This window comes from Oncorhynchus mykiss, chromosome 27, assembly GCF_013265735.2.
Source record: "Oncorhynchus mykiss isolate Arlee chromosome 27, USDA_OmykA_1.1, whole genome shotgun sequence".
Classification (NCBI taxonomy): Eukaryota; Metazoa; Chordata; class Actinopteri; order Salmoniformes; family Salmonidae; genus Oncorhynchus; species Oncorhynchus mykiss.
Genome location: NC_048591.1, coordinates 10,141,763 through 10,166,503, shown reverse-complemented (window position 1 = coordinate 10,166,503; position 24,741 = coordinate 10,141,763). Strand labels below are relative to the sequence as shown.

The 24,741-nt window shown below is 43.4% G+C and overlaps 3 protein-coding genes across 5 annotated transcripts; 1 reads left to right on the top strand and 2 right to left on the bottom strand.

Moving 5' to 3' along the window:
• Positions 1-1,788: 1,788 nt before the first annotated feature.
• Positions 1,789-9,872, bottom strand: LOC110507516 (tapasin-related protein). Of its 3 annotated transcripts, XM_021587552.2 has the most exons (9): positions 9,533-9,815; positions 9,162-9,347; positions 8,777-9,055; positions 7,366-7,695; positions 6,748-7,083; positions 4,373-4,471; positions 4,205-4,221; positions 3,040-3,540; positions 1,789-2,661 (listed from the first exon to the last, which is right to left on the bottom strand). In XM_021587552.2, exons 1-8 carry the CDS (start codon positions 9,576-9,578, stop codon positions 3,526-3,528), a joined length of 1,308 nt encoding a protein of 435 aa, XP_021443227.1. In that variant the 5' UTR covers positions 9,579-9,815; the 3' UTR covers positions 1,789-2,661; positions 3,040-3,525. The 3 variants fall into 3 exon arrangements, with proteins under 3 accessions (XP_021443227.1, XP_036820536.1, XP_021443228.1); XM_036964641.1 differs by lacking the exons at positions 1,789-2,661; positions 9,533-9,815 and adding an exon at positions 9,841-9,872 and having other exon boundaries at positions 3,116-3,540; XM_021587553.2 differs by lacking the exons at positions 1,789-2,661; positions 4,373-4,471 and having other exon boundaries at positions 3,116-3,540.
• A 26-nt stretch (positions 9,873-9,898) lies between these two features.
• On the top strand, positions 9,899-15,805 carry LOC110507513 (gem-associated protein 4-like). The gene is made up of 3 exons (XM_021587550.2): positions 9,899-10,008; positions 10,105-10,195; positions 12,474-15,805. Exons 2-3 carry the CDS (start codon positions 10,183-10,185, stop codon positions 15,725-15,727), a joined length of 3,267 nt encoding a protein of 1,088 aa, XP_021443225.2. The 5' UTR covers positions 9,899-10,008; positions 10,105-10,182; the 3' UTR covers positions 15,728-15,805.
• A 47-nt stretch (positions 15,806-15,852) lies between these two features.
• LOC110507514 (TLC domain-containing protein 3A) lies at positions 15,853-19,947 on the bottom strand. Its single transcript, XM_021587551.2, has 5 exons — positions 19,728-19,947; positions 19,000-19,083; positions 17,119-17,335; positions 16,564-16,662; positions 15,853-16,439 (listed from the first exon to the last, which is right to left on the bottom strand). The coding sequence occupies exons 1-5, from the start codon at positions 19,844-19,846 to the stop codon at positions 16,140-16,142; spliced, it is 819 nt and encodes a 272-aa protein (XP_021443226.1). The 5' UTR covers positions 19,847-19,947; the 3' UTR covers positions 15,853-16,139.
• Positions 19,948-24,741: the final 4,794 nt, after the last annotated feature.

Below are 24,741 nucleotides of genomic sequence, written 5' to 3'. Positions count from 1 at the left end.
CACTTTCCCAGTTTATATTCAATGGAGTCCATCTGAGGGACTAAATATCTAACCCACAACAATAGTTGACTATAATAGAGCTAGACCACAACCAATCCTGACCCCAGTAAGACCCCAGATTGTGCATCATCATAGTTTACAGGAAGCAGATGCTTAGTTAGAACTACCAGTGGGTCTACTCTGTGCATCCTTGAGCCTCCTGATCCCATTACAGCCCTTTCCACTTGTGGAGCTCTGAGCTGGGCTGTGTGTCAGAGCGGAGCCCCCCCTGGCCCTCAGCTCACTTCTGACCCATCAGGCACACAGCTTTACACTGGCTCTGCTCTGTGATGATAGCCTCTCCAGAGCCACACTTCTCTCCATGTGCCAACACTAGAGTCCAGAGGTATGGCTTGGCATTTGCAGTAGCAGGGCATTGGCATGTACTCCACTGGACAGCTCTGGAGTGCATGCCTGTCTGTTGACTGTAGACCCAAAGCCAGCCACTTAGTATCTACTCTTGGGCGAAATGAAGTGCTCGGGTGGGGAGCTCTGCTTCTCAAGACCCACCATCCGTGCAGTGGCATGAAACACTGAAGAATCAAGTCCTTTTCTGGATGGGATATGGGACATCTCTTCAATGCCTTGGTGAATGGCAGAATATAGGAGGTTCACTTGAGTATATATAAGAGAGGGTGATGGTGAGGGTGAGTGGTGTACAATGTTCCCTTTGAGAACAGCTGCCATTCCAGAGTGAAGTGTTTATGGTTTCCATACTCACCTGGTGGACCGCGGACTGGATCCGGACTCTGGACGGGGGTCAATACGGACCGCACGCTCCGAGTAAAAAATAAATAATTAACACTTTCTATGTTTTGGGCATCACACATAAGACATTGAAGAACGCATACAACTGCAGGAAATTAGCTTTAAAACGGCAACATTTTCTCTCCGCCAACAAGAGGGCTGTGCAGTTTGGGGGCGCATGGGTTGCGAGGTGGGGGTTTGTTACTACGCCAATAAATTACATTATCCATCCGGACCTTTGCCACCTCGGAAATATGTATGACCAGAACTTCTCAAATAGTACTTGAGTACCCTGGTTTATGGTATACTTGACTATGTAGCAACTGAGAGATAGGGTTTTGGCACAGTATTTCTCCATTTGTAGGGTACTAAAGACCTTATAACCAAGAATACTCCAAAGCCTATGAGGCTTCCAGCTAGGAAACAGATTGGTTTTCAGCAGAAGACAGAAAATAGTGTGTCAAATGCATCGAACTACAGCTTTTCATACTCCATCAGAAAAGGGAAAAATGGTGGGGGGGACAGCCTCTATTTTTACTAATGCCATCAGCTGTAAGGACATTTCGTTGGCAACTTCGTTTGATGCTATACTTCTTAAATGTCAGCCACCAGTGCTTGCCATAACCCTGTATAGGCCACCAAAACACTGCCTCACTTTCTTTACAGATTTCTCTAAACTATTGTCTATTTGTCCTTGAGAGCTATGATCAAATCATTGTTTTGGGTGATTTTAATATTCATGTTGACAAAGAGACTGACTCCAAGGCCATTGAATTGATGAATCTTTTGAGCTCTATGGACTGTATCCAACATGTTACTGGGCCCACTAAAAACCACAGCCATACTCTGGACCTGGTTATTACCAAGGGGCTTTCTATTGACATATCCTCTATTGTTGATGTCGCTTTATCAGATCACCACAGTGGATTTTTTTACTACCCTGTTGACCATAGCACAGGGTAATATTAAACACATTATTAAGAAACGCTATTTAAAAACTCTGAAGTTGCTCCAGATTTCATTGAGTGCATGAACAATACTCCATCACCTATTCTGCAGTCCTCCTGTAGGATTTAGGGGACAACTTTGATAGGAAATGAAGGGCAACCATTGATGCTAGAGCTCCAGTAAGGATGAAAAAGGACACATCCAAACGGACAGCCTCTTGGCAGCGTTATCAGAAAGCCCAGCGTTGCATTTCACTGCTACACAGACGATACACAACTTTACATTTCTGTGGCACCAAAGGATTTTAGCTCCAAAGATATATTGTTAGACTGTATTAGTGATTTAAAGACTTGGCTGGCTCACAACTTCAGCTAACCTCCAGCTAAGTCAAGACCGAGCTACTTATTGTTGGAGCCAAAGCATACAGAGAGAATCTGGCCGCACATTTTAATTTCATGGGCAATAAAGATAAAACACCAGGTAAAAAACCTAGGCGCCATTTTAAATTCTGAACTCAATTTCAAATCACACATTAGGAATGTGACCAAAATAGCTTTTTACCACCTGAGGAACATTGCCAAGGTGCGGCCGTTTCTCTCGCAGGCTAATACATAAAGATTCATCCATGCTTTTATTACAAGCAGGCTTGACTTCTGTAATGCTCTCCTGTCTAGTCTGCCCAAGAAAGCCATTGGTCAACAGCTAAACATACAGAACGCTGCAGCACGGGTACTGACCATGACCAGAGGGAGAGCACATATTACACAGGTTTTAAGGCCTCTGCACTGGCTCCCTATGAGTTTTAGAATTAATGTTAAGATTCTTCTATTGGTTTTTAAATCAATCCATGATTGTGCACCCCAATACATGTCAGACATGCTTTTAAGTTATGTTCCCAGTAGGTTCCTCAGGTTCTCTGACACTGGCCTTTTAACTATCCCAACGCCTAGGACCAAGAGGCATGGAGAGGCAGCCTTCAGTTATTATGCCCCCAGCCTCTGGAATAGCCTGCCAGAGAATCCACGGGGGGCCAAAACTGTGGACATATTCAAAAGAGATCTTAAAACACCTTTTTAGCATTGCTTTTCCTTAGTGTGCTTTATAGTGTTTCAGTTTTCATTGATATTCTTTCTGTTTTTATCCTCTTGTGTAGTAAATATTTCAGTTTTTATTTTCATTGTTTTTATTTGTTTTCTTCCTGTGAAGCACATTGCGTTGCATTCCATGACGGAAATGTGCTGTATAAATAAAGCTTGATTGGATTTGACATCACACACTCTCTCTGACCCGCTGACTTAGTAGAACTCTCTAGAGCGAAAACAGTCAAAACAACAGCAACTATTAAATACATGAAATTAATGAAAACAATAACTTCAAACAAATACATTTCTTAGTGCATATTTTCAAATCAAACATGATCGTGCATTTTTCTAAAAGAAAATCATCATTCCATGTCAATTATTTTTTATAGCAAAATTAAGCTACCTTACACAATCTTAGAGTGGTATTATCATAGAGCAGTACTATGACCTTGTGGGATAGTCCCTCGTTCCCAAATAATGAAAAACACATGATCAATCTTTCTACATTTACTGTACTTTTATAATGGGAGAATCGGAAGAAACATTACCCCATATCAAATGACTTGATGGACACACACTATACCCACATTCCCAAAATAAACCACCTGATAGAGAAGTACTGAGATGAAGAGAAGGAGGAGAAGAAGGAGGGTAGGAATGGACTGTCTGTATCCATGGAGATCAGCTTTAACCACTCTGGCATGTTCTCTCAGTAGGGCTTTCTCTGAACAGGAGAGATACAGTACACACACAATGAGCAGGGAAGTCTTTCTCTCTTCCTCTCACCCACGCGTATACAGTCATGTTGGGTTGTCACGATACCAGTATTGCGATACTACAATACCTGATTCTCCATGGCAAAAAGGAAAACACAAAGCAGACAACTTTATGTAAAATATTGTGTGTTATAGCTTGCTAAATAAACATGTGATTCTGGGCGACAACATAAGGCTGCTTGTTTCCAACATTAGGACTGTTTTCCACCAGGACATTTAGTCTGCTTCATGTTTTGTTTCCTTTCCACGATACCTCGGAGTATCGCAATGCTGGTATCGTGACAACCCTACATTCATTCTACACACACATCACAACTGCTGCTACCAAACAGCTTAAACACTTCTCCCTCCTTCTCCAATACACATGTAAATATCGGACTATATAGTTTGCCTTCCGGTATTATACTTATGCTAAAATGTTTATTGTATCCTACTGCCATTTACTTTATGTTCATATTCTTATATTCTATTATTTCTTATGGTTGTTGCATTGTCGAGACGAAATCTGCGAGTAAGCATTTCATTTGATGATGTATACCATGTGTATCCCGTATATATGACCGATAACACTTGAAACGCACACACCCGCGTTATGTATGAAGATGTACCCACCTTGTTTGCTGCTCTTGCTGTGAAAGAAAAACAGTAAATGTTCAAAAGGTTGTCCTAGCAAGCAAACGACAATTAGCAATATCTCAATTGGGTGAACTCGTTAACAAACTTAACCTGGCAATGACTAAAAGGTAAAGGACAGAGTCGTGGTGAACGAGAGACGCTCACCTGAGCTCAGGCGGGGTAGCATCACACACAAAGTGGCCACCATGACCAGGATGAATCCACAGCCAAAGAACAACCACAGCAAGTTCCAACTGTCAACCTCTGATAAAACACAACATCCAAAGTTTTATCAGTCAATGCAGTTTTTGTGGCATGTTCTCCTCTCAAAGCACACTACAGTATTGTATGTATTGGGGCTGCCATCAAGTGGCCATGAATTGGTGCTGCATGCATATGAATTGGTGTTTGGATCAATATCCTCTGAAGACTATATAGACGGAGTATACAAAACCTTAAGAACACCTGCTTGACATAGCTTTGACCTGGATTCACCCGGTCAGTCTATGATCCCTTATTGATGTCACTTGTTAAATCCACATCAAATCAGTGTAGATGAAGGGGGTGAGACAGGTTAAAGAAGGATTTTTAAGCCTTTTAAGCCTTGAGACAATTTAGACATGGATTATGTATGTGTGCCATTCAGAGGGTGAATGGGCAAGGCAAAAAATGTAAGTGCCTTTGAACGTGGTATGTTAGTAGGTGCCAGGCACACCGGTTTGTGTGAACATCTGTAATGGTGCTATGTTTTTCATGCTCAACAGTTTCCCGTATGTATCAAGAATGGTCGACCACCCAAAGGACATCCAGGCAACTTGACTCAATTGTGTACAGTTGAAGTCGGAGGTTTACATACACCTTAGCCAAATACATTTAAACTCAGTTTTTCACAATTCCTGACATTTAATCCCAATAAAAATTCCCTGTCTTAGGTCAGTTAGGATCACCACTTCATTTTAAGAATGTGAAATGTCAGAATAATAATAGAGATAATGATTTCTTTCAACTTTTTTTTCTTTCATCACATTCCCAGTGGTCAGAAGTTTACATACACTCAATTAGTATTTGGTAGCATTGCCTTTAAATTGTTTAACTTGGGTCAAACGTTTCGGGTAGCCTTCCACAAGCTTCCCGCAATAAGTAGGGTGAAGTTTGGCCCATTCCTCCTGACAGTGTAACTGAGTCAGGTTTGTAGGCCTCCTTGCTCGCTCACACTTTTTCATTTCTGCCCACAAATTTGATATAGGATTGATGTCAGGGCTTTGTGTTGGCCACTCCAATACCTTGACTTTGTTGTCCTTAAACCATTTTGCCACAACTTTGGAAGTATGCTTGGGGTCATTGTCTATTTGGAAGAACCATTTACAACCAAGCTTTAACTTCCTGACCGATGTCTTGAGATGTTGCTTCAATATATCCACATAATTTTCCTGCCTCATGATGACATTTAGTTTGTGAAGTGCACAAGCCCATTCTGCAGCAAAGCACCCCCACAACATAATGCTGTCACCCCCGTGCTTCACGGTTGGGATTGTGTTCTTCGGCTTGCAAGCCTCCCCCTTTTTCCTCCAAACATAACGATGGTCTCCATGGCCATTTTTGTTTGATCAGACCAGAGGACATTTCTCCAAAGAGTACAGTATTTGTCCCCATGTGCGGTAGCAAACCGTAGTCTGGCTTTTTATGGCGGTTTTGGAGCAGTGGCTTCTTCCTTGCTGAGTGGCCTTTATAGTTATATCAATATAGGACTCGTTTTACTGAGGATATAGATACCTTTGTAAATGTTTCCTCCAGCATCTTCACAAGGTCCTTTGCTGTTGTTCTGGGATTGATTTGCACTTTTCGCACCAAAGTACGTTCATCTCTCCTTCCCGAGAGGTATGACGGCTGCATGGTCCCATGGTGTTTATACTTGCATACTATTGTTTGTACAGATGAACGTGGTACCTTCAGGCATTTGGAAATTGCTCCCAAGGATGAACCAGACTTGCAGAGGTCTACAATTTTTGTTTTTCTGAGATCCTTGCTGTTTTAAAAGTTAAGAGGCAGTGAGTTTGAAGGTAGGCCTTGAAATATATCCACAGGTACACCTCCAATTGAAGTCAATTAACCAAATTGAAGCGTCTAAAGCCATGACATAATTTTCTGGAATTTTTTAAGCTGTTTAAAGGCACAGTCAAAACTTAGTGTATGTAAACTTCTGACCCACTGGAATTGTGATACAGTGTAAACAATTGTTGGAAAAATTACTTGTGTCATGCACAAAGTAGATGTCCTAATCGACTTGCCAAAACTATAGTTTGTTAACAAGAAATTTGTGGAGTGGTAGAAAAACGAGTTTTAATGACTCCAACCTAAGTGTATGTAAACTTAAGACTTCAACTGTATATTTAAAATATGCTTCTGTAAATCTGCAGAAATTTGTATGAACACATACTGTATCACTGTACGTAATCAGACTGGGTTGTAAGGTACTCAGCTGTTCCTGAGAAAACGACCTTTACTTGAAGACTTCGCGAGAAGTTCCTAAACCACCTAACCTGTGACGATGAGGGTGAAACTCTTGCGGATGGGCATGCGCAGGGAGCTGTGAGACACCCTGCAGAAGTACTTGGAGCCCGAGTCATGCAGGGAAGCGTGGAGCAGGAAGAAGGCCGACAGAGAGTAGGTCCCGTCCTGGTGGTGGCGGTGGCTGGAGTACAGGACAGTGTCCAGCTTCTCTGGTAGGAGGCCTCCACCTCCACCACTGGGCTCCCTGAACCACTCCATCTCCACGTCCAGGGGGTAGTAGCCCTCTGCCTCACACACCACCTTCTGCTTCTCCGTTTCCACCAAGGAGATGACAGAGTCCACGTTCAAGGACACGCGAGGAGGCTCTGAGGGACCATGTCAGAAATGACTGGCATTACAATGAGGATGTTGGCGGTATATACCAGGTGATCAAAATGGCTAGTCTATGACACCTTTAATTGGTTGTTATGGTTATCATGTCATAGATATGTACATATTCATACATGTGTATACCATATCAGGTAGTGATAATAAAAGTCATTTGTTTATCCTTTCAATTTTCAATGATAGCGCAAATGAGTGAGCAAAGTTTCAACAATTAAATGTATCTGCCTCATGTCCCGTGACCCCTAACCCTTCCACCTTACCCATGATGTGCAGAGCGATTTCATGGCTGCCAAACAGCGGAGGCACCGAGACAAGGCAGACATATGTCCCCTCGCTGCTCTGCTTGGTGAGGGGGAGCGTCAGGGATGCGTCGCCCCTACCGATGCCCTTAAGCTCCACCCCACCCCCCTCCCTTTGGCCCGAGCGTCTGGAGTGGCTGAAGAGCGTGGTCCGTTCGCCGCGTCGTTGCAAACGCCATTCCACTGTCAAGTCGACTGCCTTGTGGTCCACGTCAAACTGACAGTGCAGGCTCGGTTGCTTCATTAGGCCCACCCACACAGAGGGAGTGCGGGTGAAGACTAGCATCGCAGCTACACACAGACACAGGTCACAGCCAAGGCAGGGCAGGAAGGGGGGCATGGGTTGCAGAGGAGGGAGAGGGAGGAATTTGGGAAAAAAAAGGGAGGTTATAGCTAGGGACTTATTCTGTTGTGTGTGACATAGACATACTGCACAGAATGTGACTCAGACTTTCAGGAGAGAGGAGTATTTTACAATTTACATGAAAATGTAACTCACACATAGATCATAACTCAAGATAACGACCGCCTAAAGTAAATAAACAAGGGTAAAAAAGGAAACACTGACCCCAGGAGGTTGGCGGAGAGGAATAGGTGGAATGGTATCAAATACGTCAAACACATGGTTTCATGTGTTGGATGCCATTCCATTAGCTCCGTTCCAGCCATTATTATGTGCCGTCTTCCCCTCAGCCGCCTCCACTGACACACGCTACAGACTAGAGCAGTGCTTCCCAATCCTGTTTCAGGGGACACCAAGGGGTGTACATATTTTTTTTTGTTGCCCTAGTACTAACACAGTTGATTCAAATAATCAATTTATCAAGCATTTGATTAGAATCAGGTGTTAGGGCTAGGCTCAAAACTCAAATGACCAGGAATGGGAAGCACTGGACCAGAGTGCAGACTACATCTACTGCAGGGGTGTCAAACTCATTCCACAGAGGGCCGAGTGTCTGCAGGTTTTTGGTTCATCCTTTAAATTAAGACCTAGACAACTAGGTGAGGGGAGTTCCTTGCTAATGAGTGACCTTAATTCATCAATCAAGTTTTGGGCTCCCAAGTGGCGCAGCGGTCTAGCACATCTCAGTGCTAGAGGCGTCACTACAGACCCTGGTTCGATTCCAGGCTTTTTCACAACCGGCCCGTGATTGGGAGTCCCATAGGGAGGTGCACAATTGGCCCAGCGTCGTCCGGGTTAGGGTTTGGCCGTCATTGTAATTAAGAATTTATTCTTAACTGACCAGCTAAATAAAAGGGTTTTAAAATAAAAGAGTTCAGACAAAACTCGTAGACACTCGGCCCTCCATGGAATGAGTTTGACATGAGATCTACTGCACAACAAATAGACGGAATCAAAAGTTTGAATTACTTGAGGTGGTTAGCATCTCTCTGTCTGCGATGGCGGGCCAGTTGCGGTAGTCTGCCTGGCCAGGTGTGGGTGTGGCAGGGGTATGTCTGAGGAAGCTGGTGATGACGAAGTGGCCGTCGGTGTGCCGTAAGGTGCTGGTGAACCAGATGTCGTGATCCTGGGCTCCTAAACCTGGCCAACGCATCTGGATACCCTCTGTGCTGTACCTGCGGATCTCACACTGCAGCTGGTGCTCCACTACTGCTCCTTCAATGTACTTCCTCATGTCCACCTTAGAGCCTGAACACACACAGGTTGAAGAGCACCTCTCAGTGTTGAAACACCAAACACCAGCGTAGAAAACATAACCAAATCTGACATTTGTTTAGCTGTTTCTCTCATTCACCTGTAACAAGGAAGGTGATGGCATTAGGGTTCAATGCACTGTCCCCTGGATGGCCAAACTGCAGCCCAGCGTTTCTGTGTTGATACTGGGTTTCAGCATGTCCCTCATCATTGAACTTTACAAGTTCATCCACCAGCATACAAGGCAGCCAAGGCACCTGTTGTAAAGACTGGATGCCTAGCACCTCTGTCAAATAGATGAATAAGTAGAATAATCACAATGAGTTTAAAATGTAACTTCAGCTTTAAAAATCAATCATAATTGGAGGCTAACAAATAGTCCATTCATAAGAACTCTGAATGAACACAGCACGCGTGAAACCGTCTGGGGAATGAAAAATACTCGCAAAAATAGTTCACAGGGTAGCCTACCTGCACAGAGAAATAAACAGATAACAATATTGACGTTTAAACGCATAATGTTACAAAACTGTCTTCCGGAGATGTCTTTCCCTGTGCCATTCGACTCCACAGAACTTTCACTTTCATTTCGGCAATTTGACGCAAGTGAAAAAAAATAGAATCTGCTCGTGCAGCTGCCTAAGACAAGTTAACGTTAGATTTTTACAATGGCTTGTAATAGTAAACTAAATATCATCCGATAATATGTGAATGAGGAAGAAACTGTTACAAAATGCAACTAAACATACACCCCCCCCCCCCGTCCCATACATCCATACCATGAGTGGCGCTGTAAAGTCACGAAAATACATTTCGTCGCTCTTCAATAAAAAAAATCCCGCCCACGTGACGTTGATGCAGAAGTAAGACGAGTTGTTTTGAATGGTCGAAAAAAAAAAAGTTCAACACGTTTATTTGATTGGTTTCTTGTCATATCGCCTTGGAAAGTAAGTATATATTTAAATATATTAACTTGTCTCCTTTTATTATAAATCAGTATACTAATTAAATGAACAAAAATGTGCACGTGTTCTTCGTTGTAGTTGGCTTGGCGTGCTGTTGGGTCCGGCGTGGATGACAAGGTGCACATTGAAGACTGAACTGCGCCTCACCCAAACACAATGATGACTCAAGGTAGCTATGATATTTAAGTTGAATGCTTGTGCTTTGTTTATAGCTATAAACATGTTAGCTGTGTAACTAGCGAGCTGACACACATTATTTACTGTCAGTGGTACCTGTAGTGAAATGTGTAGCGATGTGTTGGGGTAAAACCATTTGAATCAAGGACACCTTTCGATTTGACCTAAACCTTTCATACATATACATAAGTATTCATAAGCATTTGTACAAGTGTCCTTGTTACATCCATATTATAAAATTGATTTCTTTTTAAAGCCCTTATCCACACACAATACCACATAATGACAAAGCAAAAAAAGCCTTATAGAAATGTTTGCAAATGTATTACAAATAAGAAACTGATCACATTTACATAAGTATTCAGACACTTTACTCAGTACTTTGTTGAAGCACCTTTGGCAGCGATTACAGCCTTGAGTCTTCTTGGGTATGACGCTACAAGCTTGGCTTCTCTGCAGATCCTCTCAATCTCTGTCAGGTTGGATGAGGAGCGTTGCTGCACAGCTATTTTCAGGTCTCTCCAGAGACGTTAGATCAGGTTCAAGTCCAGGTGCGACTGCACTTGAAGAAACTTTCAAAGTTATTGAAATGTTCTGGATTGACTGACTTTCATTTCCCTTTGTTTATTTGAGCTGTTCTTGTCATAATATGGACTTGGTATTTTACCAAATAGAGCTAGCTTCTGTGTACCACCCTTACCTTGTAACAACAACTGATTGGCTCAAATGCATTAAGAAGGAAAAAAATTCCACAAATGAACGTTTAACAAGGCACACCAGTTAATTTCAATGCATTCCAGGTGACTACCTCATTAAGCTGGTTGAGAGAATGCCAAGAGCTGTCACAGCAAATGGTGGCTACTCTGAAGAACCTCAAATAAACCATTTTGATTTGTTTAACACTTTTTTTGGTTACTACATGATTCCATGTGTTATTTCAATTTAGAAAATAGTAAAAATAAAGAAAAACCCTTGAATGAGTAGGTGTCAACTTTTGACTGGTACTGTATGTTGTACCTTAGACCCTATTTTACATAATCTGGAGGTTGTCTTTTGACTGCCATAGGTTGAGACACAACATGCTCTTGAATACAGAGTGCGTGTCATGTTTTGGCTGATAAATGTACTAAGTTAAAATTTCAACTTTCAAATGGTACCACAAAGATGGTTGGGAGTCCACACATAAGAGAATGTTGACTTGAATGGGAATAAAGGACTGTTTTAAATTACTGTTACTCATCATAGATAATAGAATAGATGTGACCATTTAAAGGTGCCACACAGAATTTTTATTTTTAAAAACTGCATTGTAATTGAAAAAAATGTCCATAATATCTGCAGCAATAGTGGAATGATGGTGTGTCACAGTATTACCTACCTTCCAGTGTTGTGATATTCACCTATTGATTTCTTCTACCTGAGAGGCAACCAATGTCAAAATGGGAAAGCTGTTTTGACTTTATCTAGTGGAAATCGTGTCATGTGGCCAATGTAGAAATCACTCTGTCATTTTTTGGTTGCTAATATTCTAAACTGTTGCTCAATTTAAAAAAAAACAAGCACTGAAATAGTGTAGGGAATCATTGTACCATCTAAATCGTGTGAAATTTCGAATAGAAAAATATTGTTTCTACATCTGTTTGAAGCTGGTGGACCAAAACCTAAAGTAAAAGGCTCAAGGGCAAGTCTCTGCCATGTTACGGGGAAATGGGATGCGGTGGAGGGGGAGATTTTGTTTTCAATGCAGCTTAGTGCCGTTGCAATTCACCTAGCTTCCACATGGGGGGAGAAATTATAGGCGTAACGCCTTTCAGTTGACATTCGAATATGGGCGGATCAGCGGACATCTTGTGGTAAGTTGAAGGTCAAATTTCAATGGTCTGAAGAATAGGTCCATTCTATTTCTATGATTGAATGACACACACCCTGTATCCAAGAACATGTCTCAACGGTAGCTTGCAACCCTATTTGTAAGCTTTAAAACGGTTGAGTTTGATATGATTTATATTTTCCGGTGATGAAGACATGGATGTCTCATGGTATAGTGGGGTATGCAAAATGGGTCAACTTTGAGCTCCTTTATCCCTGGAATGTTTTGTCATTCGGTTACATGTATACGAAGTAATAAAAACAATTTAAACAAAAGGGATGCTGTCAAAGTGATTAAATTCAAATGGATTTACCCTTGGCAACCTGGTTTCTGTACTGAACTAACTACTCTCTAGTCTACTCGTGTTCATTCGTTCTCACTGTTCTGCTTGTACTTTCAGATTCCTGGCTGAGCTGTGAGAAGACTGCCATTCTCCAGGGAGGCTTTCTGTTGGCCAACAGATTGTGCCAGCCAGCGTCACTCAGTGCCCTGCAGAAGGAGGACTGGAGTAAGGTTGGCCACCCAATTCTACAGGCTGTCAGAGAAATTTGTGGGCAGGAGCGTGGTAGCTGTCTGAGCAGTGTCCGCTGGAAGAAGAAAATCATCTGCGTCTTATGGAGCAAATTACTGGGGAAGGAGAGCGAAGAAGACATGGAAATCGGCTGGAGGGAGAATCCATTCTTCTCTCTGCAGAACAGCCTACCTGACATTAACCGCATAGTGCTGTTTGAGCTGGTCAAGTTGACAGGCTTCTCTCAGATCTACGCCCAGCTGCTGCTTTGCCTCCCATCGGCCCACCTGAGTGCAGAGCTGGGGGAGCTAGTTCAACACGTTACCCGAAACAGCACTGAGGAGGATGTCCGCGTCCTGCTGGAGGTGTGGTGGGAGCTGTGGAAGGGCAGGTGGGGAAGGCAAGAGGAGGACGACCTAGATAAGGTCTTTACTTACCGGTGGACCAGCCTCACCAACACCACTGGCCTTTCACCTCAGGCTGCCAAGAGGTTCAAATCAGACCCAGAAACCTCAACATCATCATCGTCCACCACTGATGTGCTGTCCATTCTTTTTCATGCTCTGGAGGAGATGAAAGAGCATCTGAGCACCTCTGACCTTTGCTACCGTGCCCTATCCAACTGCCTCGACTCCCTCTACACCTCACATCTGATAGACCAAGCTATCATCCTCCCAGCTGAGGTACAACTTCAGAGCCTGACCAGTACGGTGACTGTCAGAAAGAGGCATGCTGGGATAGAGAAGTTTGACCTGGTCCAGGTGATAAGCGAGGCCCGCAGTGACCTGAAGGCAGCCCACACACCCTCTCTGTTTAAACCCTGTGGAATGACACTAATGCAAGCTCTGCAGACGGTCTCACAGCTCACTCAGGCCTGGGAGAAGAGAGGGCTGCTGGAGATGACAGACAGCGGGGACCCCAGTGACTTGACACGCCGTTTGAAAAACAGTCTGGCCAGAGTGCTCGAGTCCCTAGAGGAACGGTCCATGTCTGAGACCATGGATGAGGGTGAGCGGCAGACACTGAACAATGTGCAGAGCACTTTGAGAGGCTTGTTTGTCTCACTGTCCTTCCCCGACACAGAGAGCAACGCTGGGGAAATGGCCCACATTGCCGTAGCCATCATTAACCACCGCTTGGAGGGCTTCCAAGATTTCACTATGCTATTTGCCACTGAACTGAGCTGGTCCCTGAGCATGGAGGAGTGGATCAGCTGTCTGGAGAGAAACAAAAACGCATTCCAGCGAAAGGATATTGTCATGAAATTAGTCTCCACTCTCATTGCAAAGTGCCAAATGGATAGTGAAGTAGAGCACTGCAGAAAGCTGAAGGACATTATTGTGAACATTTTCGCAGAGCTCCCCTTAACTGAGAAAAACACAACATTAGCGGAAATGTTAACCTGCTCCAAGAGGGGTCTCCAGGGCTCTCTGCCCCTGGCTGTGATGGAGGGCTTTAGTGAGGAGCTCAACATGACGTTCAACTGCATCATCCAGGGTGGATCGGCGCAGAACAACCTCAGCTTGGCCGTGGCCGCCATAGCCCGCGTGGCCTTTCAGAACCCCGAGGCCACCCTGCGTCGGTGCTGCCATCTGGCGGTGGTGAACCATGGGGCCCACAGCCTCCTCTCCAACATACTCCAGCAGCTCTCAGGGCTGAGGGGCGGTGCCCCCGGTTGCACAGAGGGGACGGGCAGCTCTGCGGGGAGCTTACTGTGCAGCTGTCTTCAAGATACTGCCATGACTAAACTGTCCTCGGCTAAGGAGGAGGACCAGTTTCTGCACTTCCTGGTTGCACTTATGCAGCCGAGCATTTCGGAGAGCTTAGAGCGAGGCCAGAGTTTCCTGCACCCTGAAGAGGTTGTGTGTGCCTTCGTCCTGCCTCACCTCTCCCCCTCCTCTGGCTATAGCACCTGCAGCCTGGAGCTGTGCCTGCGTTTGCTCCACTCTGCCTTTTCTCTGGAATCCCAGGATCCATCTCCACACTGGGTCATGAACTGCTCCCCATTCCCCCTCCTCTACATCCTCTGCCAGATTCTGAACGAGGGCTGCAGGTGCTGGGAGCTTCCGGTAGAGGGCGCACCCTGTCACTTATCCACAGAGTCCAAGGAGATGCTCGTCACTGTGCTGACTGCACTGGGCAAGGTGGTGGGACGGGAGGTGGCCTCAGCCCCCAACACCTGGTCCAGAGCCCTCTTCTGGCTCTACAATAAAGTGGAGGCCCTGGACTGGACTGTTCGCTTCCATCTGAAGGTAGTGTGGGGGGATCACTTCAAAAACGAGGTGCCGTCCTCACTGTTGGCTGTGTGCGAGCTGCCGGAGCAGGAGTGGTCTGGCCTAAAGTTGGCCCAGTATGGGCAGGGCACAGGGCTGCTGGCGTGGATGGAGTGCTGTGCTCTCTCTGACGAGGTTCAGAACACCATGCTGACCTCTCTGGCTCTGGACCAGCACCGGCCCGACGATGTCAACATGTTCAGCAAAGGCCTGCTGGTGGCAGTGACACAGACCCTACCCTGGTGCACAGTCACCGAGTGGGGCAGGCTGCTGAGAGCAATGCGAGAGCTGCTCCGCTCAGGCCGGCTCCACGTGCCTTACTCACTGGAGTACGTGGACTTTCTCCCCCTGCTGGACCTGCGGCCGTTCTCCTGCGAGCTGCGTCTGTCCGTGCTACTGCTGCGTGTCCTCCAGCTGCTCTGCGGCTCCAGTTGCAAAGACTGGCTGCCCGGCCAGGGCTGGGCCCACGTGGGGCTGCTGTACGCCAGTGCCATGAGAGAGGTCATAGACTCCCTGAGGGGAAAGCTGTCGCAGTCTTCCTCCAACACCTCACCCAAAGACTCAAAGGTAGAGAGGGCAGCTACCACCACTGCCAGCCAGGAGGTGCTGTTTGTACTGAGCCAGCTCTTCTGTCATGTTCAGCACATTCAGGTGATGATGCCCGGCGGGCAGTGCGAGTCTCTGTTCCTGTGTGCCCTGGAGATCCTGACCCACTACGAGGCAGTGCTGGCCACACACCCCAGTAGCAGCTCCCACCTGGAGATCGAGAACACTCGCCACTTCTTCACCACTATCACAGACAACCTGGAGAGCGCTGAGATGAAGGCCGTGTTGCATCAGAAAATTGCTCAGCTGTCGTCTTCGGGTTGATGTACTTTTTTCAGACAGCACTTGAATGAGGGTTTATTGTTTCCAGCCTCAAATAAAAACGTGTTCTGACCTTGGGTTGAAAATACAATTATTTTTATTTTGAATACAAAAAATGACAAATTGCATGTCTTTCAATCGTTTATTAATCAAACAATAGTTTGGAGGTGGAAAGTTATCCTGATAAATCACTAAATATTCTGTAGTAGTACAGACAGTATAACACACTCCCTGAGAATTTTGATAAATACTGTTCATTGTGTATTGATAGGCAGTTGCAGGTCCTAAATTCCACACAGACTGTTACTTCAGAGGGAAGGATTGAAATAACGGCTAACTCATGGCATGGAAGACCAGCAGCAAAAGAAGCATAATTGACATTACATGTTGCTAACCATAGAATTAGATGGCAACTCTAATCTGTTTTTGAGCCATCTTTGTGAGCAAGTTGACCCTTTGACCTAGTCTGACGCAGGTAGAGGCGATAGGCCTTGTGACACAGAAGCACAAACCAGTAGATCTGAGGTGCCAGTATGGATAGGTTGGCTAAGTTACAGTGGAGCGGTAGATGGAAAGGCACTTTGTGGAAGGGAATGGTGTACTGCTGACCATACACCCAGTACATGTAGGGGAAGAGCAGGATACGGCAGGTGAAGAAACTCAGCAGAACCATCACACCGTTGACTCTGTGAAGCCATGAGTCCTCTAGTCCCAACTAGAGGAAAATATAGGGAACGTTTACTAATTGTACAGCGAGTTATAGTACACTTAATACTATGCTCAGTCTTCCTAAAGCACAACAAAAACAAAGTGGTTTATGAATCTAGGTGTGGCTTTACCTGGATCAGAACCTTTCCTAACGAGACAAAGGGAGTGCTGAATTCTGCCATGAAGAAACAGCCAATGAAGAAGTCTCCACCTAGACCAGTCCTAAGGAACTGAGGAAAAAAACAGCACTATATGAATATTAAACACTAACTTACTGTGAAATGAGCACAGCTTTTGAGGATGACACGGCAGATTCTCAATAACAGAAACTGGACTATAGTTAAGCAATAAGGCCTGAGGGGGTGTGGTATATGGCCAATATACCATGGCTAAGGCCAGTTCTTAAGCACGACGCAACGCAGAGTGCCTGGATACAGGCCTTAGCCGTTGTATATTGGCCATATACCACAAACCCCTGCGGTGCCTTATTATAAGTTGGTTAACAACGTAATTAGAGCAGTATAAATAAATGTCATACCCGTGGTATACGGTCTGATACACCACAGCTGTCAGCCAATCAGCATTCAGGGCTCGAACAAACCAGTTTATAATGACACATTTCAACTGCCGTTGTAACACATCAGACCTAACGTTACGGTCCAGTAATGTTTGTGATCCTTCCTCACCAGAATGGTGGGCATGAAGACCGTGAGGAGGACCATGTGATGGACAACCAGCAGGGGATGCCGGAGGAGGAACAGCTTGATGGTAAGGAGGGAGTGCTTTCTGTACGCCTCGTGCCCTTTTACCTTTTGACAGTGGTAGTTACTCAGATACATGGCATAAATATCAAACGCCATGTAAGGAGCGCCAAACCACACAAATTCATTGGTCAGTCTGTGCCTAAAGAAGATGGTGACATACCGGTACATTAGGATCATGAAAGTAAGTACTTACACTCAATTTTGTTGTTGTTGTGCGAAATAAAAAGAAATGTTACTTCATCCTTATAAAAATCACAGAATCCTCTTCCTCCACCAAATGCAACTTTGGAGCTTTGAGTAAAGTATTATAAATAGGTCCTTGTGTTTTGGTTAATCATGTCACATGACCTGGATTTGAACATTTATTTTAAAAAGGTCCCGAACAGTCATTCTGATTCCGATGTAAAATAACCTTTTGAGTGACTAAAATAAATCACCCATTAAATATTTGCTTTGGATAAAAATACTCAACATTTTGAGAAAGACAGGCTGAGTGGGCGGGGAGCATATATTCATGAGCTCGCCTTGAGTGACAGCTCTTTGAAACACCCATGTCAAGCAACTTGGATGAAGTGTTGCAGTAAAATCATCAAGCAAATTTGGTGATAAACAAAGCAAATCAAACACTGAAATTGCATCGATGATGTCATTTTTAAAAAAATCCATCTTCCATTTGGCACGTCTCTTGTGAGGCGGTTCACAGCAGCACTGACAGGTGTTGACCTGACAATGGCGTTGGGAGTTTTGAACAACCCCCCCACCCCCCCTTTTGTTCCATGCTGGCAGAAGACCTAGCTAACCAATAAATAGCTAACCCCAGACAGATGTAAGGGGAACATAAGTATCTTTGCCATAGATTAATAGGGTCAACTTTTAATTATGTTTGCCGAGACCCTACAGTGAGATTTTGGCACCAGTCGAGTAGCCATCTCGCTATATAAACCACGGCCATCTGCAAACAAGCCTTCTTTGATGTTGGTTACAAGACGGTACTTATGACACAGGGTAGGGGATCGACCAGTAACATTATCATTGTGGAAGCAACAGTCATTTTTCATACTTTGATCTGTTTTCATCCAAGTATCATCACATTTCATGAACACATGATTTGACTGTTCGTGACCTTTAAAGCTTTTTCAACAAACTGACCCCTTTTTATGTCAGATAGTCCAGAACCATCCTTAGACAATTGCTTTAATTTTTGGTGTAATTCTAATTACAGGAAAAGGCACGAAAATGTATGGTCATGTGACATGATTAACCCAAACGCAGGGCCCTAATTATAAAGTGTAATTCTTGAGCGGTGACAAACTACATCATAAACTGATCATCAATGCCAGCTGACTAGTCAGATATTTGTAGGCTTTTAAGACTATATAATACTAATACTACTGCACAGTGCACTTAGAAGCCTACCTATTCTAATCTATAACCTGTGTTTGGTATGAGATGATCATGTATAGAGTACTATGAATATTTGAGATACAGTTTCAGTCACTAAGGAAATAAACACAGCAAACCCCTGCTGATAATGAGTAAATTGACCACAGTGTTAAGATGGGGGGGATTGATCTCTAGAGATCACTCTAGTGATGGGGACGTATACAGGTCAGTCTTGTATCCGAGTGTACTACAGCCTCTGCCCCCAAAAGCTTGTTTTTATGGCACCGGGGGTAGTGCATTCAGCCGTCAAACAAAAGTACCACTGGTAAGTCTCACTCAGAGGAGAGGGGAGGAGATGACTCAATCACGACAAGTGATGATTGCTGGTTTGATGGCAATAATCAAAATATAAATTCTTACCTGTCATACATCACATCACTGGAGGCAGTAGCAATTATGAACCCAACAATAGTAGCCAGAGTGGCATGGATGGAGGACACCAACCTTGCAAAGAGATGGGATATATGATGAGGCTATGAAAGTGCACACAATTGGTTATTAATTTGTTCTGATATTAATTTAAAATAAACACACTTGTATTTATTGGCATGCCAGTTAAAGGGTTAAGTAGACAATATAGGCTACATTTCAGTGATTGTATATTTCTATATTTTGTGTATTATAATGATATTACAAATATTGCAGGGGGTACAGAAGAGGTATTTGGCCCATCCACACTTCGTCAAAAAGAATGGATTATTTTCAGATAAGGCATTTTTTCGGTTACATGTAACTTTTTATTTAGACCTATTCTGGAAGTCCATCGGCTGTGGCGGCTGTAATGACGATAGTTGCTCAGTGAAACTCCATTATTTTGTAAGTACCGAACGTATTTTGACATTATTACGCTTGCAAAGCTGGTGAATTGCAAGTTGGATGGCTCCTGGGTTTAAAGGAGAATCGCCAAATTCAATGTCTCCTGTAAATCCAGGTTGTGGTTCAGTTCTGATAGATTGATCTCCGGAGTTGTTTTGATATAACTAGACATCTGCTCACTGAAATAACTGTTGTCAGTTACTAGTGAAGTCATTCAAGGACAACAACTAGCTAGGTTATGCATATGTAAATATTACTGTAATAAAGCCTACCTTTCGCTGACCACAAACACATCTGCATCATTCCAACTTTTGAAAACGGATTTAAGCACTTTCCTGGATATGAAGAACAATCCCGGGAAAAATGCAGTGCCCCAAGCTAACATAAACATGATACACTCGCATTAACCCGCCTCAAGGTCAAAGTGCGAGGAAGCAGGAAGAGAACTTTCACCGTGCAGATGCAAATGAATAGTAGCTGAGCGTTTTAAATTCAGCTACTATTAAAATCATGTGCAGAGACTTTCCTGTTTTTCAATAAGGATTACTTCAAAATAAAAGCCCTCATTTCTAAACATTGCAATGTAGATTAAAAAATATATTCAAATTAATCAGTGGCCATTTGTATTATACTAATAAACAAATATAACAAGGAATTTATGAAAACAATGAAAAAAAAAATGACTCATATTTTTTAAAATATGTTGAGACTGGTATACAATAATTGGATGTAAAAAAAACTGTTCAGAGATAAAAGTAAAAGGTTGGAAGTACTTATTATTAGGGTCTCTACTAACCATATATTATTTTTAGGGGCACTGTGGTCTAAATATCCAGCAGCACTTCGTACTCAGTTTATTTCATTGCCCCCGATGCAATACACCAGGGGTGTTAAACTCATTCCATGGAGGGCCCAGTTTCTGCTGGGTTTTAGTCTTTCCTCTCAATTTAGACCAAGACAACCAGGTGAGGGAAGTTCCTTACTAATCAGCGACCTTAATTAATCAATCAAGTACAGGGGAGGAGTGAAAACCCGAAGACCCTCAGCCCTGCGTGGAATGAGTTTGACATGTGCAATACGCAGTATATGGAAATCATTTGGTTAAAGAGAAAAAACGATTATTTGTGCTGAGGTTAAAGTTGGGTTGGAGCTACTCAGTAAGGTCTGTAGAATCTATATCTGATGTTATTTTCATGGGAGACTAAGGAGTGTTTAAGCAACATATCCTCAAGCCAACAACATATTTTGCATACTTGTACATAAAGTACCATCTTACACAAGATACCTTAAGGAATTCACAGGTTGCCTCCCAAATGGCACTATTCCCAATATAGTGCACTACGTTTGACCAGAGCCCTATGTCCAGACTATTATTAATTTTTTTGTGCTTTGAAAATACTTTTGCACTACGATCATTACACCCTTATAGTACCTTTTTACACAAGAAACCTTACACTATAAGAGGTCCGAGGTTATGCCACTAGAGCCTGTCATTAGACTGTAGAGAAGACGGACCAGATAGTAGGGGCAGACTGGTCAGGGGCAGACTTTGGACTCCATTCCATTGTCTTGTTCTTCCAGAAACGCAGAAACTCCTATACTCTCCCCTCCCCTCTGTTCTCTCTCCTCTCCTCCCTCATTTTCCTCATTTTCCTCTCTCCTCCCATCCTCTCCACATTCCTCTCCACATTCCTCTCCACATTCCTATCCCCCCTTCAGGCTCCATCACCTCTCCTGTGGAATAATATAATTTATACAACTGGTGGGTGTAATCCTGAATGCTGATTGGTTAAAACCGCATTCCAGCCAGTGTCTATTCCACAAATTGCCGCCAGCTAAATCTATGATGTTAAAATGCCTATTTACTCTGTTCCATCTGACTGCGCATTGTCTCGTCAGCCAAGCAATTTATAAACGTTATCTCCACTATAAAAAGCATCTAGACATTATCTCACTTTTTTTTTGGATAAACATTTAGTTTTCAACAGCGGAGATTTGTATAATCCTTGCTGTCGGTCTCTCCGATATTTGCAACATTGTTTCAATATTCAAATTCGATCTCCTGCTGTCCCATTGTAATGAACGTGTCGTGATTCGGGACGAGACAGGCAGGTACCGTTTCTCAGCCAGTCTAAATCATGATTCAACTGGCATCATTTTTATGGATATATACAAAAAAATGTGACTTGAAAAAAGGTCAAACGAAACGCAGCTAATTTGCAGTCTTTCCAGCTTCAGTTTGAAGTGATTGTGTTTCTGTAGCTGTGTTGTTGGCTAGCTCCTCTGAACAACAGTGTCCTGACTAGTGAGCACATTTTCTATGCCAGACGAAATATCGCCTCATCAGCTTATTAAGGATGTATCCAAATAAATGTTACTAGAAAACAGTTTAAACAAATGCAAATGCAGCTACGTTGCTGTTATTCTGTCTGCACTGTTTGACATGACAGTAAGTTAGCCGTAGTTGGCTAGCTAGCAAGCAAGATATAAGAACGTTGCCAGCCAGTATGGCAATAGAACATTTAGAATTTACGACTGGGTCGAGTCCATAGATATAGAACATTTAGAATGAACGACTGGGTTGAGTCCATAGATATAGAACCAAAAGACTGAACGACTGGGTCGCGTCTCTAGCAACCCTAGATTTGTATCGGGACTATATGTTGTGGAAGGATGAAATAGTGTGAGTAAATTAATCAAAATAAAGTTTTTAATGAAAATGTTACAATAATTATTTAAGTATGTTGGTAACCCGTTGTAGAAAAGTGATAATGCCCTTGAAGCCGGTGTTTGGAGGACATATTGGCACGGTTTGCCGGCCCTCGACGAATCCTGTTCCGTTGCAACGTTCCATACTGGCTGGACCAGACTGACAGCCTGTGGTTACGGGTGAGATATTAGGAATTTCTAATTCATTGATTCTCTTCAGTAGCCGTGATGAAATCAAGTTATTATTTAAACAGATACTAGAAACTCCAGCTAACTTTAGCCACTACTAGCTAAAAGCAATGGAAGTGGTACAGTAGGGGGCATAAAAAAAGGCCAAATCACCTTTAAGAGTAATGTCAGATTCCTCTCCTCTCTCCTCCTCCTCTACTCCCATTTCTTCTCATCTCACCAGGGGCCCTAGTCAAAAGTAGTGCACATGAAATGACACCAGATATAGATTCTACAGTCCTTACTGACTACTCCCAACCCCACTTTTACCTCTGCACAAAGAATAGTTTTTTTTCTCTATAACCCAATTTGTATTTCATATATAGTGTATTGCATTGGGGGAATGGAATAGGCGGAGTATGGGGTGCTGCTGGATATTTACGACACAGTTCCCCTAAAAAACGAAACATTTGGTTAGTAGAGACCTTACTGAATAATTTCCACCCCCTCTAGCTTGAAACATGTAGTATTTTTCTCTATGGCCGTATGTATTTTGTATATGGTGTATTGGATTGCATTGCAATGAATGGGGTGGGTGGAGTAAGGAGTCACCAGCACTCCGTATTAAACCAGGTGCCCAGCACAAGAGACCATTTATATTCTACAGAATCTATTGAGTAATTCCAATAGCATATAAAGTGTGTTTCGTTAAATATACACAATAGTTTTTAACATAACAGTATTTGTGTAAATCTTCCAAATAAATGCTGTTAGAAATAATACAAAATATAAAAGCTACAAATAATTTCTCTCCCACCAAGGTCTTTGTTCTTCCAGAAACACAGAAACTTCTCTCTCCTTCTCCAGACCTTCCGAACAATCATGTTTGTGCTGCCAGCATAATTTCCTGCTTCTGGGAGAATGGAATACAATTGTTCTCATATTTTTCACAACGACGTCACACCCCAATCTAGCCAATATGTCTCGACTTGAGGTTCAGCAAGAAGTTACAAATCCTCCCTTCAAGTCATAACGATGCCATGCTAAATGTTTGCTCCAGGGTGGCGAATGAGGGGTATGGCTTCAAAACGTTCCTCAATTCAGGGATGAAAGGTGTCGCTTGTACTGTTCAATTTCACGGCATGGATAATGGGATAAAGCTCTATAGCTGCACCATCGAGAGCATCCTGACCGGTTGCATCACCGCCTGGTATGGCAACTGCTCGGCATCTGACCATAAGGCGCTACAAAGGGTAGTGTGTACGGCCCATTACATCACTGGGGCCAAGCTTCCTGACATCCAGGACCTACAGTATATACTAGGCAGTGTCAGAGGGAGGCCAAAAACATTGTCAAAGACTCCAGTCACCCAAGTCATAGACTGTTCTTTCTTCTACCACATGGCATGCGGTACCGGAGCGCCAAGTCTAGGACCAAAAGGCTCCTTAACAGCTTTTACCCCCAAGCCACAAGACTGCTGAACAACTAATCAAATTACCACCCATACAATTTACGGGTGGTCATTTGCTAGCCGTGCATGCTGACGAAAAAGGCAGTTTAATTAACCTAGCAGAGCAATAGTAATGGTGTATTTTTGTAGGCATGAACTCAGCCAGGGCTCATTGGTCAAAGCCTATGGGTAAATTCATGTTTTTTTAAAGAGTTGTGGATAATTTTTAAAATTTTATTTTACCTTTATTTAACCAGGTAGGCAAGTTGAGAACAAGTTCTCATTTACAATTGCGACCTGGCCAAGATAAAGCAAAGCAGTTCAACAGATACAACGACACAGAGTTACACATGGAGTAAAACAAACATACAGTCAATAATACAGTATAAACAAGTCTATATACAATGTGAGCAAATGAGGTGAGAAGGGAGGTAAAGGCAAAAAAAGCCATGGTGGCAAGGTAAATACAATATAGCAAAAAAACACAGGAATGGTAGTTTTGCAATGGAAGAATGTGCAAAGTAGAAATAAAAATAATGGGGTGCAAAGGAGCAAAATAAATAAATAAATTAAATACAGTTGGGAAAGAGGTAGTTGTTTGGGCTAAATTATAGGTGGGCTATGTACAGGTGCAGTAATCTGTGAGCTGCTCTGACAGTTGGTGCTTAAAGCTAGTGAGGGAGATAAGTGTTTCCAGTTTCAGAGATTTTTGTAGCTCGTTCCAGTCATTGGCAGCAGAGAACTGGAAAGAGGCGGCCAAAGAAAGAATTGGTTTTGGGGGTGACTAGAGAGATATACCTGCTGGAGCGTGTGCTACAGGTGGGAGATGCTATGGTGACCAGCGAGCTGAGATAACCTAGCAGGGTCTTGTAGATGACATGGAGCCAGTGGGTTTGGCGACGAGTATGAAGCGAGGGCCAGCCAACGAGAGCGTACAGGTCGCAATGGTGGGTAGTATA

Excerpts from the sequence above, each read along its gene's own strand:
- LOC110507516 (XM_021587552.2), bottom strand. The coding sequence starts at position 9,578 with ATGCGTTTAAACGTCAATATTGTTATCTGTTTATTTCTCTGTGCAG. Across the intron at positions 7,696-8,776 it reads AGAGATGCTAACCACCTCAA|CTGCGATGCTAGTCTTCACC; the intron begins GTAATTCAAACT and ends GTCTGTGTGTAG. Across the intron at positions 7,084-7,365 it reads AATCGCTCTGCACATCATGG|AGCCTCCTCGCGTGTCCTTG; the intron begins GTAAGGTGGAAG and ends ATGGTCCCTCAG.
- LOC110507514 (XM_021587551.2), bottom strand. The coding sequence starts at position 19,846 with ATGTTTATGTTAGCTTGGGGCACTGCATTTTTCCCGGGATTGTTCTTC. Across the intron at positions 19,084-19,727 it reads GTGTTTGTGGTCAGCGAAAG|GTTGGTGTCCTCCATCCATG; the intron begins GTAGGCTTTATT and ends TCTCTTTGCAAG. Across the intron at positions 16,663-17,118 it reads TCTTCATGCCCACCATTCTG|TTCCTTAGGACTGGTCTAGG; the intron begins GTGAGGAAGGAT and ends TTTTTTCCTCAG.